Source organism: Homarus americanus, unplaced genomic scaffold, assembly GCF_018991925.1.
Source record: "Homarus americanus isolate GMGI-L3 unplaced genomic scaffold, GMGI_Hamer_2.0 scaffold40248, whole genome shotgun sequence".
Classification (NCBI taxonomy): domain Eukaryota; kingdom Metazoa; phylum Arthropoda; class Malacostraca; order Decapoda; family Nephropidae; genus Homarus; species Homarus americanus.
In genome coordinates this window covers 1,688,991-1,704,153 of record NW_024712526.1, presented here as the reverse complement: position 1 = coordinate 1,704,153, position 15,163 = coordinate 1,688,991, and the positions used below count along the sequence as shown (strand labels likewise).

Sequence of the window (15,163 nt, the reverse complement as noted above, 5' to 3'; positions counted from 1 at the left end):
CAACCGGTAGACATAACAATTTTAGTACCGTAATCAAATTGAAGTACATGTCCTCCAGCTTTACTAAGATATTTCATTTCTTTTAGATTTATTTTAGTATGGTGTGTGCATGTAAATGAATGAAAATAAAAGGAAAGAAATTTATGAAATCTACCCAAAAATACAGTTGAAAAATTTATATTATAAATGTACTACTGATATTGTACACTAATGTACTACATTGTTTTGTATCTTGAGCAAATTATATGGCTTATATTTAAATTATCTCACCATCTTGCAAAGGAATTCAGCAATGCAAATTATATTATCGTAACTTTAGTCTGAGATATTATATAAAATAAACATAAAAATCACGCAATCTTTTATCTTGGAACGAGGGTGGTGGGGGAAGACAACGAAGGTGAATTGAGGTGACAGAGATGTCTGACGTTTGTTTATTTATTTATTTGAGATAGATTTGACAGTTGAAACGGCTGAAGGCCTGCCTGTGTGTTTATTTATCATTACTTAGAATAATAAGCTCTTCTCATAATTTGCCACTAAGCGACCTGAGTGAATATAACACATTGGAGGGATTGTTCTTGTAGATAGTAATTTATTTGAATACCTGTATAAACAAAGCTATATTTACATTAGACATAACAATTTTTAGTACCGTAATCATTTAGTACATGTACAATACAGGTTTTGCACTTAGGTCCATTGTTGCACTGTACAATATTGATAAATTCACTAGATAACGTCGCCTGTACGCACAATCTATAAGAATACATGATGCATGCGTGACTGTGCCTGCTCTAGGGCCATTTAGGTTAAGCTATGTCCCATTATTTGATTTTTATTTTTTTTTCGAATTTTAAATTTTAATTGTTTATTCCTTGATAGGAAGCGGATCTAATTCTTTGTCGTGGTGCCCTGTGCCATAACACCAGAAGCAACTGGCCAGTGTCTGAAAGTATATACAGTACAATTACAGTCATCCCATGGTTATCGCGCCCTAATTGGGACCCGCCGAGTGCGTGATGTGGCGATAACGACCCAAAGACCCAACCTTAAGTTTCCCCATTTTACAACCATTTAGACCCACTAAATATATATATAATGTTATGGTAAATATCATAAACACACATAGGCATGGCTAGGTTTATTACAAAGTGATGAAAGTGCGCTTAATACTGTAGTCCTGGTATGTAGCTATGCTTTTTTATTGATCCCCCATCATACGAGTCCGTTTTCTGCATGAGGGCGCCTGGAGTCCTCGTTTTCTCTCTTAATGTTAGAGAGTGCACCCAGAGACTTTGTTATTCTTAGTAATGACACAGAATTTGATGCCTCAACAATTGCAACTGGGGTTACCAATTGTTGAGCAACAAATATGTTCTAATTGTAAGTATGTTGTGTGTCATTTGTGGGTGAAAAGATTTTACCCTCAATAGATGTAGGTTAACTTATTTCACCTGTAGGCAAATCTTAGCCTAAGAGGAAGGAAGTATATTCCTTTAACACATAATTATCTGACCAGTATGGGGGAGGATCATGTTCTCAGTCGGGGAGTGGGTGGGTGGTGGTCCAGCAGGCGTCACTAAAGTTTTTGGGGTAGTAGAGGGGGCAGGGCGTATATGCGATTGGACGTTGTTCGGTGGGGCGTTAACCGCGTATGACTGTATTTCAATTAATTCCATATGTTCTGTTATTTCATTTACGTTTCTCATTTTCGTGGGCCTCCACTGGTTCAATTGACCACGAATGTAGATATATATATATATATATATATATATATATATATATATATATATATATATATATATATATATATATATATATATATATATATATATATATACACACACACACACACACACACACACAGTATTACCTTGCTTTACGGTTTTCACTACGATTTCTCATATAGCTGTGCCTTAGAACCGAACTTTCACTTTCAGCGGTTCATCTACCCATATACATGTGAAGTATAATTTTTTTTTGTTTTAGCTCATAAAATTCATACAAATTATCCGGCCCAAATATAATTTACATTGCTGGAATTCTTACAATTTGATGATCATTTTGAATTTAAACATCATAGATTTTGCATTAGACATACAAATTTTAGATCTAATGTTTACTCTGAGTAAATATGTTATCTTTTGTGCAAAATATATGACATTTATATTCAAAATGTTCCTGGTCTTACAAGGAATCCAGCAATGTCAATTATATTATACTAACTTTAGTCTGAGGTATTATTTGTTACTAAAAGTTAAAATTAGTTTTTTCACCCATTTCTCTGGTAGGGAGGGAAGGTGGGGGGTGGGGGGGGAGGGTTGGGACCGACCGACCATCTGGCGCGGTTGGAAGAGGGGGGGGAGGCAAGTTGGGGTATTCTGATTGACAGATAGTGTCGTGAAGAATATTTTTTTTTTATTAACTGAAGATATGTGTTTTAGCTCATAAAATTCATACAAATTACTGGACCAGAATATAATTTACATTGCTGGAATTCTTACAATATGATGATCATTTTGAATATAAACATCATGGATTTTGCATTAGACATACAAAATTTAGATCTAATGTAATCATTTGGTTTACACAAAGCAAGTATTTTATCTTTTGTGCAAAATATATGAAGTTTACATTCAAAATATTCCCTGACCTGCAAGGAAACCTGAAATGTCAATTATATTATCCTAACTTTAGTCTGAGGTATTATTTATTACTAAACGTTAAAATCTAGTGTTTCACCCAATCATTTCTCAGAGAGGTAGGGGCCAGTGAGCTGGGAAGAAGTTTGAAGTCTAATACAGTTGTACCCACTTAGCAGCGGTCAGTGAACCCAGAAGGGTCAGCGTTAAGTGAACAACAGGCATATGGGATTAATTCCAATAGAAACCGGCCCGACCCCAAACTCCACTTTTGAAGGCACATGCCTGTATTTGTAGTAAAAATAACATCTTAATTTTATGATGGTACATGCACACAATTAATACTTAAGAGAAATAGAGAAATACAGTCGCCAAGTTAATGTCCATTCAAATAATGGACTCAACTCCCTTCCCCTCTCACACTACACAGCCGGCTAACAGATGGTCGGTCGGTCCCTCCCTCCGCCCCCCACCCCCCACCAACCGTCCCAAGGAGATGTGTGGGATAACCTCAAACTAAAGTTAGGAAAATATAATTGACATTGCTGGATTCCTTGTAAGACCAGGAATATTTTGAATATAAATGTCATATATTTTGCACAAAAGATAACATAGTTACCTAGAGAAAAAATTTTATCTAAAAATTGTAAGTTTAAAGCAAAATATATGATGTTTATATTCAAAATGATCACCAAATTATAAGAATTCCAGCAATGTAAATTATATTCTGACCGGGTAATTTGTATGAATTTTATGAGCTAAAACAAATATCTTCAGTTAATAAAAAAAAAAATAATCTTCACGACACTATCTGTCAATCAAAGTACCCCACCTTGCCTCCCCCCCTCTTCCAACCCCGCGGTCAGTCCCAACCCTCCCCCCCACCCCCACCAATCCTCCCTTCCAGGGTTTTTAACATTTAGTATTAAATAATACCTCAGATTAAAGTTAGGATAATATAATTGACATTGCTGGATTCCTTGTAAGACCAGGAATATTTTGAATATAAATGTCATATATTTTGCACAAAAGATACCATAGTTACCTAGAGAAAAAATTTTATCTAAAAATTGTAAGTTTAAAGCAAAATATATGATGTTTATATTCAAAATGATCACCAAATTATAAGAATTCCAGCAATGTAAATTATATTCTGACCGGGTAATTTGTATGAATTTTATGAGCTAAAACAAATATCTTCAGTTAATAAAAAAAAAAATAATCTTCACGACACTATCTGTCAATCAAAGTACCCCACCTTGCCTCCCCCCCTCTTCCAACCGCGCGGTCAGTCCCAACCCTCCCCCCCACCCCCCACCAATCCTCCCTTCCAGAGTTTTTAACATTTAGTATTAAATAATACCTCAGATTAAAGTTAGGATAATATAATTGACATTGCTGGATTCCTTGTAAGACCAGGAATATTTTGAATATAAATGTCATATATTTTGGACAAAAGATACCATAGTTACCTAGAGAAAAATTTTTATCTAAAAATTGTAAGTTTAAAGCAAAATATATGATGTTTATATTCAAAATGATCACCAAATTATAAGAATTCCAGCAATGTAAATTATATTCTGACCGGGTAATTTGTATGAATTTTATGAGCTAAAACAAATATCTTCAGTTAATAAAAAAAAATAATAATTCTTCACAGGGTAACAGATGGTCGGTTGGTCCCTCCCTCCCCCCCACCCCCCACCAACCGTCCCAAGGAGATGTGTGGGATAACCACTAAATTTTAATAAATAATACCTCAAACTAAAGTTAGGATAATATAATTGACATTGCTGGATTCCTTGTAAGACCAGGAATATTTTGAATATAAATGTCATATATTTTGGACAAAAGATACCATAGTTACCTAGAGAAAAATTTTTATCTAAAAATTGTAAGTTTAAAGCAAAATATATGATGTTTATATTCAAAATGATCACCAAATTATAAGAATTCCAGCAATGTAAATTATATTCTGGCCTGGTAATTTGTATGAATTTTATGAGCTAAAACAGGCAGTCAGGCAGGGTGGCGGGTGGGGCAAATCTAAAAATAGCGTCTCGGACACTCACCGCGTATATGTGGAAAAAACCCGCGTTAAGTGAAAGTTCAGCTTTGGCAAGGCACCGCGTATATGCGAAAACGCGTTAAGTGAAAGCGCGTTAAGCGGGGTAAAACTGTATTTGAATCGACATAAACCTGGCGACTGTATTTCTCTTAAATATTAATTGTGTGAGCATACCATCATAAAATTTAGATGTTATTTTTACTACAACATAGGTATTGTGTCGGAAAAAGTGGAGTTTGGGGGTCGGGCCAGTCTCTATTGGAATTAATCCCATATGTTCTGTTGTTCCATTTACGCGGATTTCACTTTCCGCGGTACCCTGTGGGTTCAATTGACCACGTAAATCGGGGTACTACTGTATATACAGTATATATATATATACATATATTTATTTTTTTTTTTTTTTAAGAATGCAAAGGGGCCCCGCAGTGACTGAATTACCCTGGGCCCCGCACTCCCATAGGAATGGCCCTGGCACTGTCTCACCCAGTATTGTGTGATCCCACTCCACATAACTGTTTTCTAGTCCATTGTATTTAATGGATGTTTCCTGGTGGGCTGGGGGCCATTCTAATGTATCCACTCTATCACTAACACCAGTAATTTTATCCAGAAGTTATATACGTACAATACTATTGTTTCTGACATTTCAGGAAAAAAGGGTAAACCTTTCAAAGAAATTTGATAAAGATTCAGAAGGTAATACTCAGACAAAAGGGTGTAAGGAACCAGAAACTTCAGTTGACAAAACCGTAACAAAAGAATCAGACAAAACATTGGAGAGGGAGAAGGATGCTGGTGAGTTATCTTTTACTGTATTCTTCCATTTGTGTTTTTTTTTAACCTCTTTCCTGCTCATTCACTTTTTTAAAATACTGTATTGTGGTTCATAAACGATCTAGTTATCAAGACAAAATTTTTTAATTAAAATAGATTTTAGATTTAGAAGAATAAATGAAAGACAAGTGGGTAATTAGATTTAAGAGCATGAAATGATTAAGTAATTCTTTATTCATCATGATTCTCATTATAATTCTGAGATGATTATGCAATATTAATGTTACACCTGTAAATTGTAGGTAAGATTTCCCTAATATGTTTCCATATACAGTATTTTAGTTTGAATAGTTTACTGTACTGTACTGTACTTGATCTTATGGAGAACATCTCTCTTTCTCTCTCTCTCAGATGAGGTTGACAGGATGGATATAGCAAAAAATGATGTTAAGGACATGGAAGGAGTAGTTACAGGCTGTACTGAGGAAACAGACACACAAAAGCAAGCATTGGAGGAGACCCCTGAAGAACTGAAAATTAAGGAAAAGAATTCACAGGTATGGAACAATTATCATAATATTGGTATAGTTGAGAGGTACCAGAGTTATGAACACCCATACTTAGGAGCAATGATCCAAAAGCATCAGACCAAGTTAGACATAATTAAGGAGAGGGAGAAAGATTAGGGAACCATCTTGTGGGGCTGAGGTATTTAAAACAGTTTTTTCTGTACACTATTTACATGCATTATTTATGTTACAGTATCTCTCCTCTATATCAAACTGTTATACTGTACAGTCTCTCCTCGACCTACGGCGGGGTTCCATCCCGACGACCAGGTCGTAAGTCGAAAAGGCGAAAATACATAGAAATTCTAAAATGAAATACAGTACAGTAAAAGTAATCAATTATGAAAAATGAATATAGTGTTACTGTGAACTTAGCTTTAATGTAGTCAGCTGAATACACACGGGGCCTCAATAATGTTTTAATTATGCATGTAGACTACATTAATTGGATGAAGCAGAGGAGGAGACAGGGCTGGGTGGGTCATCAAGTTCACTTTCTTCACATTACGACCAAATGTCGGGATTCAAAAATACATGAAAAATATTTTATACAACCATGGCTGTCGTATGTCCTGGTTGTCGTAAGTCGAGGAGAGACTGTTTACTGAACCACTCCTCAGATTCCAGTACAGTATTTCCTCTCCATACCCAACGGATTCGCTATACAGTAGAACGTTGATTTAAAGAGATTCAATTTAAGATTATTGATTAAAAGCGACTCCCACAATTAAGGACATTATTTTAATTGAAGCTAATCTTTCCTAATTTGTGCGAGTCATTCTGACGCATCATATTTTAAAATTCGCACCTAATGTTTCTCTGGACACGCTACACTGTCTTAAGGGCAAAGCTGTACTGTACATGTACTCAAAACTCAAAATAATGCACTAAATGATTACTAAAATTTTTGTCTAGTGAAAACTATAGCATGATTATATTCAAATTAATCACTATCTTATAAGAATACCAGCAATGTAACTTATATTCTCCCGGTCACTTCTGTGACATTTTATAAACAAAAAACAAAAACTCAATCTAAAGGACATAAATAAACAAATAAATACTTCACTAGACCTTTGGTGCCAACTGTCAAACATGTCACCTCCCCTTCCTCCCTCCATCCCTCCCTCCCTCCCAGCCAGAGTTTGGTAGTTATAGGCTTACAGTTTTTATCTTATATAATATCACAGACTAAAGTTAGCAGAATATAATTTGCATTGCTGGAATCCTTGCAAGACAGCGAATAATTTGAATATAAACGTCATATATTTTGCACGAGATAAAAATTTTAGCCCTTTGTAATATAATTACTAATTAAACTAAAATTTGTATGTCTCTTGCATGTACAGTATACTGTATATTCAAACTAATCACTGTCTTATAAGAATTCCAGCAATGTTAATTATATTCTCCCAGGTCAGTTTAGTGACATTTTATAAGAGAAAAACTTAAAGTCGCTCGTAAGGACAAATAAGTAAATAAGCACTAGACCTTGGCATCAACTGTCAAACATGTCACCTCCCTCCTCCCCCTCAATCTTCCCATCAGCTGATCGCTAGTGAACAGACCATTTAATCTCTCATAATTTTAGCTGTGTTGATTTATGAGTGTTTGTTTTAACATAATACTACAAAAAACAATGTTTTGTTTATTCTAGGAGATGGGCTGAGGTGCATCTGGGTAGACTGTCAGTCTTTTTAGTATTTTGTGTTTCTCTCAAGTACCAAACTAAATTATTCCATTGAACCAACACTGATTTAGTGCGAATTCGGTTTAAAGCGACCTCTCTTGGAACGTATCTCGTGTTATATCCACGTTCTACTGTACTGTATACCAACCCCTATACCGAAAACCTCCTCAGATATCTCAGATATTCAAATATAGTACAATATGCGGTATTACCTCTCTTTACCCAAATAATTGGTGATCAGCCAGTTCGGTGTAGGTAGATTTTCAGTCTAAAACGAATCTGAAAAATTTGTCCAACACCAAACTTTGTTCGGTATATACTTTCCTGTATTTGAAAAAGTTTGGTATTTTTATTCCAAATAAATTGTCACAATATTAGACTGGTTTGTTATATAAAATATTGTTTGGTAACACAAGACAAAAACATCATACAGCATCTGTATAAGTTTATTATGTGTGAGTTTAGGTCAATAGTTAAGTCAATTTCTCAAATATTTCAGATAGGAAAATGAATCTGAGTCAGGTTTGAAAAAATAAAATACATACAGTAGAACGTCAATTTAATGCGAGATATGTTCCAAGAGAGGTCGCCTTAAATCAAATTCGCACTAAATCAAAGTGTTGTTTAAATGGAATAATGTAGTTTGGTACTTGAGAGAGAAACAAAATACTAAAAAGACTTTTATGTATTAACTAATAAATATGAGAAAAATATATGGCGTCATAATATATTTGCAGCAAGCACTCCGTGCAGTCGAGTTGAGAGCTGGACGGTACTGTTTGCTGCCTCTCGTCACTGGCCATCCCCCTGCCCTGACTGAGAGTTTGTGCAGATACACCTCAGCCCATAAACAAAACATTGTTTTCGTAGTGATGTGAGAGGGTGGCCTTGCTGGCCCACACACCACCCGCTTCTCTTCTGCCTCACTCCATCCCTACCACTAAGCCTTGTAGCATGTCCAGAGAGGCATCTGGTGGGAAACATTAGGCACAAAACTTAAAATAGTGTGTATTTCCATATGACGTGCCAGATTTGACTCGCGTAAAATAGGAAAGATTCACTTTAAATTGATGCGTTGTCCTTAATTGTGGGTGTCGCTTTAAATCGATTTGCGTTAAATCGACGTTCTATAGTAATAGCTTATAAAAAAAATTTAATCCAACAAGAATGCATGGCCATAGTTGTTTGTTTTGATTTCAGCCAATCAGAATGAAATGCGCAACTCAAAACATTACATTATTTAGCAAATAGTTGTATGTGTTGAACTTTGTGAAATAAAAAATTTTAAAAATTTCTTACGTATGCAAACATATTTATACCATATATGTTGGACAACTTCAGGAGTGAGGTAACATGTTCATGACTTGACCGAGGTAGAGATTAGGGTCAAGTAGTGACCCTAACTGGATCACACTTTTCCCTTAACAATACAGGTTGTCGGCCTATACCCAATGATCCTGCTGCAATACCTCTTTCACAGTACATCTTAAGTCGTGGATGGTATCATGTGTGCCTCTGTTCATTAAACTGCCAGTCCATACACTTAAGTATTTATTGTTTGATTGATCTTCAATATGTATTGCTTATTTTTCAGTCTGGTAACTAACTATTTCATATGCATTTTCAGGTTTCAGAGGAAAAGGATGTTGCAAGTTTTAAGAAAGATATAAAAAATATAAACGAAAAGACAGCTGGTTGTGAAGATGGAAAGAAGTTAGAGGATAAATATCATAAATGTGAGGAGACTAATACAGAAAAAAATGAAAGTAAAGAAGAAGATTCCATTAAGCATTTTGAAGAATCTACATCATTCAAAGGTGATGATAAAGAACTCAAAGAAGAGAACCCCACTTTGTGTGTATCTGAGAAGGGAGAAGATTGTAAAATATCTGAATTTGATTGCAAAAAAACTGAAGAGGAAAAGCAAAATGACATGACAGAAAATTTGATGAGTTGCAAGAAAAAGACAGAAGATGAAGAAGATTTAGATAAGAAAAAAAAGTCATTAGAAGAGGAGCCTTGTATTAAAATGCAAAAGAGTGAGGACACAGAACAAGATACTGAGGTGGAAAAGAAATTCAAGAAAAGCCATAAGAGGGAACAGGAAGAGGACCACAATGAAAACCAGGACAGCAAGTAAGTTTATCCCATAGAAAGGAATTAAATTATATGCCTTTATATACACAGAAAATGAGTGGTGGGGGCAGTAATGGAGGGGTTGACCTTTGAATTCAAAACACTTTGATGGGAGGTTTGGGAAGGTTTTTTTTTTTTTTTACTTACCACTTTGGCAGGGAATGGAATCTTCTGGCTTGTTTAATCCCCCATTGTTCCTGATGAGTTTTTGTCTTTTCTGTGGAAATGAGCCAACTAAAAATAAGGTTTTTCCTGTATTTCTTGTCCAGTTGACGAAGACTTTTAGTCAACAGATGGACTGTGCACTGTTAAAGTAATGTCATGATACACCTGCCAGTCTCCTACTTTACATGGAGATCTCTGCTTCTCGGTCTCTCTTTTTTTTTGAGGATGATGGTTGCAATAGTGAATTATAACAAATCACTGAATTGGTAGCATAACAAAAACTGGTCATTAAATCATCGGAAATAGAAGATTATGCATTTAAAGATAATGCTGTTAAGGCAAAACTGTTGGTTGTGTCCAAATCAAAATAAATCTAAAATAAATTTATAGTAAGCAACGAGAAACTTAAACTGGTGGAAAATTTTGTGCATTGAAAAGTAACGTAAGTTGTGCTGTTAGATGTACAGGAGAAATTAAAACAAGAATAACATATAATGATCTCAGAAATGTGTTAAAATGGTTCTGCATATTTAGTTTGAGAAGATGCTGCTGAAATGGATGCTGATCAGTACTGTTGTATGGATCAGAGGCATGGATGTTTTCAACAGACACCAAAAGGAGGTTAAAGTTTTTTCAAAATATGGAACTACAGGAAAATGTTTAAGATCAGTTATGCTGATATAAAAAACATGAATTATTGACTTTGACTTGAGCAATAAGGAAAATATTGAAATATAAGGAAAATGAGTCAACTTGACCTTTTAATTAGAGATGTAGGGATAAAAAAAAAGAGTAAAGTTGAAGATAGTAGAGCCAGAGGTGGTCAGAGAAGGATGGATTAATAAACTTAAAAGTTAAGTCTCCAGAGAAATGCAAAATCTGGGAGGATAATTGGTAGAGACATCCCAAAACATTGGAATAATGGGCTGTGGTTGCCAGCTCAGAGGCTTAAGAAAAGGATGGTAATTAATTGATTTTCATGATGAGCTTTACATAAATTACTAGAGTAATACAGTTAATAAAATAAACAATAATTAAATACATATACAGTATTTACATGTACTGCCCTTGTGTTCATAAAACACCCAACATACAATACAGGATACTGTATTATATCTTTATAAACACTATTACCGGGTACTTGCTTGATTTTTTCTTTCGTGTATCACATGTTTTTATATTTTAAGCCGGAAAATATATTGAGCACTAAACTGTTTCAGAGACTGGGTTAGTGAGGAGGAAGGCAGCTTTACAGGTAACAGGAAACGGAAAATTTCTGGCGGAGATTTCGTAGGCTCCTCGTCTCCACTTATCTCAGAGTCTGCTCCCAATTCACCGGCCTCCACACACTATGGGTTTGTCTTCATATATATATATATATATATATATATATATATATATATATATATATATATATATATATATATATATATATATATATATATATATATATATATATATATATATATATATATATATATATATAGATACATTATATATATATATATATTGTAAGAGTAATATAAAGGTTAGGGTCAAGGTACCACTGAGACGCCATTACTGGTAGTCTTATCCTCAAATACAGTACAGATGATCTTGAATAGGATTGATTGTACACTCAGATACAAAATTAATAATAAAATTTTTAATACCTGTAATTCATAGAGTAATCCTTGATTAATATCTTTCCATGGAGAGGGTCAGTAGATGTGCACAGTAAGCCTCTCCACAACCCCCACATATGCTTGGTATAGTAGAGAAGAAATGCTTATGTAAAGATTGAATAAAGTAAAATATTATTGCATACACAAAAGGGTTGGTAAAAAGATTTTTTTTTTTTTTTTTTTTTTTTAAGAAAATATAATATTTTATTAACCTTGCAACAAATGAACCTAATTAGTACAGTACAAGAATTATGGTGAAATTGCATAAAACCTGTCAAAGGGATCATGGGCTGACGAGCATTTAGTTCTGAAAGTCCTTGGGATGGTTTTTGTCAGGATTCATATTTTGTGGATTGTATGAATTATATAGATATGTTTATCTTTCAGAGATGATTCTGAAAATGAGCGAGCCTATAGGTCTTGGAAGAAGCCCATAATGATTTTATGGAATGAAATAGCAGCACACAAATTTGCTTCCTTATTTTTGCGACCCATTACCGATGACCAGGCTCCAGGATACCATTCTGTTGTTCACAGGTAGGATATATTAACGTACTGGCGATGATTACTGAAGCTTTTTAGATACAAAAAAGTGTTTGGTAGCGAGTTATTTGTGGTGTGTACTGTAAATGTTTTCTTTATAAATTTTAGATCTATGGATCTTCAGAAAGTGAAACGCAATATGGAAAATGGATTAATACGCACTACAGCGGAATTTCAACGTGACATTATGCTCATGTTCCTAAATGCCAAGATGTATAACACTAGTGACCACAATGTGTATCATATGGCTGACCAGATGATGCAGGATGCTGTTTCAACAATTGAGGTGAGATTTTCAAGTTTTTATTCCTTCTACTGTAATTGTAAAAGTACTAAGGTCTTAAAATATTAAGATCATGTTTACAAAGCTACCATAATACAATAATTAATTTTTAGAAATACTGTATAGCCCAGCATGACACTATGATTCACCTCTATTTCCTGTATCCAATATTGTAATAGAAATTAAAGGTGCTGTCTCCTTAAATCCCTCATAACTTGCAAGAATTCCAATGTGAATATAGTCACAGTGATGAGTCAGCTTAATGAAAAAGGTGACTTTGATATTATTTATCATTCAGACAGTGTAAAAGAATCACTTAAGTTAACATGGTACAGTATATTGAATTATTTTAAAATAACATAGGAAAAATCAGTAAATGTGATGAGACAAGCTGTAAGCAAACTTAAGAATGGTAAGGCAACAGGAATGGATGGATTCACCAGTGAAATACTGTATTGTAATATGGATGGGAAGTGGAAAAGTGATGGGGTGAATGACAAGAAGAATGTACCTGTACAGCCTAAGTATATCAGGGAACCGTACCAAAGAAATGGCAGAGGATATGAAATAATAGTTCCTTCAAAATATAAAAAGGAAGATAGTTAGAGTCCCTCACTGTGGCCTCCCTTTGGCCCAAACATCCTATACGTTTTCTCCTGTCTCTAACATTATTTCTTTGTAATCATTATATTGTTGTCCTGGTTCTTGTTCATGAAGGTCTTCCTCTAGCAATAATGAAATCTGTTTTCGGTTTCATTATTATATTTTATGCTGCCCCTGTTTTGAGCTTCCCTAAGTCACTTTTGATTTTGACCATTTTTTCTTTTTAATTTTTTAAGTTTTAGCCTCACTAAACTCAATACTGCGACATGGTCCGACCCACAATCTGCCCCTGGATAGGTATTGGTTCAGGTTAATCATTTTTTAATCTTTTCTGAATTAAAATTTAATCTATTTTTTTCCTGACAATGTTATTTACTTTGTCCGGGGTGAGATCCATGTACAGTATAGAGATGCCCAGGATGTTGTTTATTTAAACCATGTATTTGCAATTCTCATCTTGTTTTCCTTACAAAAGTCAATTAATATTTCTCCTCTCTCATTTCTATTACCCAACCCAGGTGGTCCTACCTCTGGCGCTTCAATTCCTTTCCCAACTTTTGTGTTAAAATCACCCATTGTAATCAGACATTCATTAAAATTCAGTGTCTTTTGTTTTCTTTAAATCTTCATAAAAATTTTCTAAAACTTCATCCTCACTTTCCTTTGTTGATGCATAATCCTGTATTATTACCAAGTCCATGGGTTTACCTTTAAACTAGACCAACAAAAATTTCACAACTCGATCTGACACGACCCAATATCCTTTTACACTACTGCTCACTTTTGGTTTACAAGAAAACCAACAACTCTCATGTTTTTCACCACCTGAATATATGAAGTAAAACTCTTCACCACTAATGCTATTTGAACTGTCCATTTTACTTCACTTATTCCCAAAATGTCCCACTGCAATCTTTTCATTTCTTTATGAACATTTGCATACTTACCAGCCTCATATAATATCTACACATTCCATGGTCCAATCATGAATTTTTTCATGTTTATTCTTGAGCTTTCTGTAGTGATTAATGTCCAAGGCTTTGTTTTGTTCTTGGTGGCACGGAAGGCTATGAGGTTGGACCTGTAGGTGACGATGATCCAACAGGAATACCCGAAAACTGTTTATTGTGTCTGTCCATGGTTGTTCAAGGGCAAGAGATGAAATTAATGAGAATGGGTGCCCCAAACCTTTACTAATGAGAAGACTAATTAAAGAAAGTAGAAAAAGTTGTGAATGAATTATGGAGAGTAGAGCTCACTCATACCTCACTCTGGTAAAGAACCAGCCCATCACCTGTGAAGTGAATTTGTGTATTTATCGACTAACCCATTTCAACCTCCTCATTTGAGGTTACAAGATTGGAACTTTATACCCATCCCAGGTACAGTATTTGAAAGTGGTTCATTTGAGCTCCCACAGCATGACAAACTTTGGCAAATTTAGACTAAGATGGAGTTGTACTTTGTGGGGGAGGCAGTATATTAAGTCAGTGTAAATACATTATCTACCATGTCCTTTACTAAATGCAATTACTTATCACGATATTAAATAAGATTCCTTACTGGCAGGAGTTTCTCAACACTCAAATGTTGGCACGAGCTCAAGAAACACCACAAAAATCACTCAGAAGGGAAACTCGAGAGTCTTCAGCAAAGAGGAGTGACGAAGATTTTAAGAGGAAGAGAGACTCATTAGAGGACAAGGGTCTCAAAAAAAGAAGACTCTGAATCAATGGGTGGCGACATTGTAATTACTCAAATAGTATTCTAAATACACTGAACCCTCTTTTATTTAATATTTCAGGCTACTTCAATATTTTTGTCAATATAGTTGTCCTCAAAACAAAGTTTTGCTATTCTCATAACCAGGCCTCCGAGAAGAAATATTTTTGTAAGGGAACAATAACAAAATTATGAAAAGTGTGTATATATATATATATATATATATATATATATATATATATATATATATATATATATATATATATATATATATATATATATATATATATATATATAT

At 34.5% G+C, this 15,163-nt stretch overlaps 1 protein-coding gene across 2 annotated transcripts in view; it reads left to right on the top strand.

Annotated features, from left to right (window-relative positions):
• LOC121860758 (RNA-binding protein 25-like) overlaps nt 1-15,163 on the top strand; it is a 45,876-nt gene that overhangs the window by 21,879 nt on the left and 8,834 nt on the right. For both annotated transcript variants that reach the window (XM_042358109.1, XM_042358120.1), the window contains exons 4-10: nt 5,367-5,511; nt 5,902-6,047; nt 9,377-9,885; nt 11,271-11,405; nt 12,102-12,251; nt 12,366-12,543; nt 14,713-14,890. In XM_042358109.1, coding sequence (XP_042214043.1) covers nt 5,367-5,511; nt 5,902-6,047; nt 9,377-9,885; nt 11,271-11,405; nt 12,102-12,251; nt 12,366-12,543; nt 14,713-14,871 — 1,422 coding nt within the window. In that variant the 3' untranslated portion in view covers nt 14,872-14,890. The remainder of the gene's footprint in view (nt 1-5,366; nt 5,512-5,901; nt 6,048-9,376; nt 9,886-11,270; nt 11,406-12,101; nt 12,252-12,365; nt 12,544-14,712; nt 14,891-15,163) is intronic.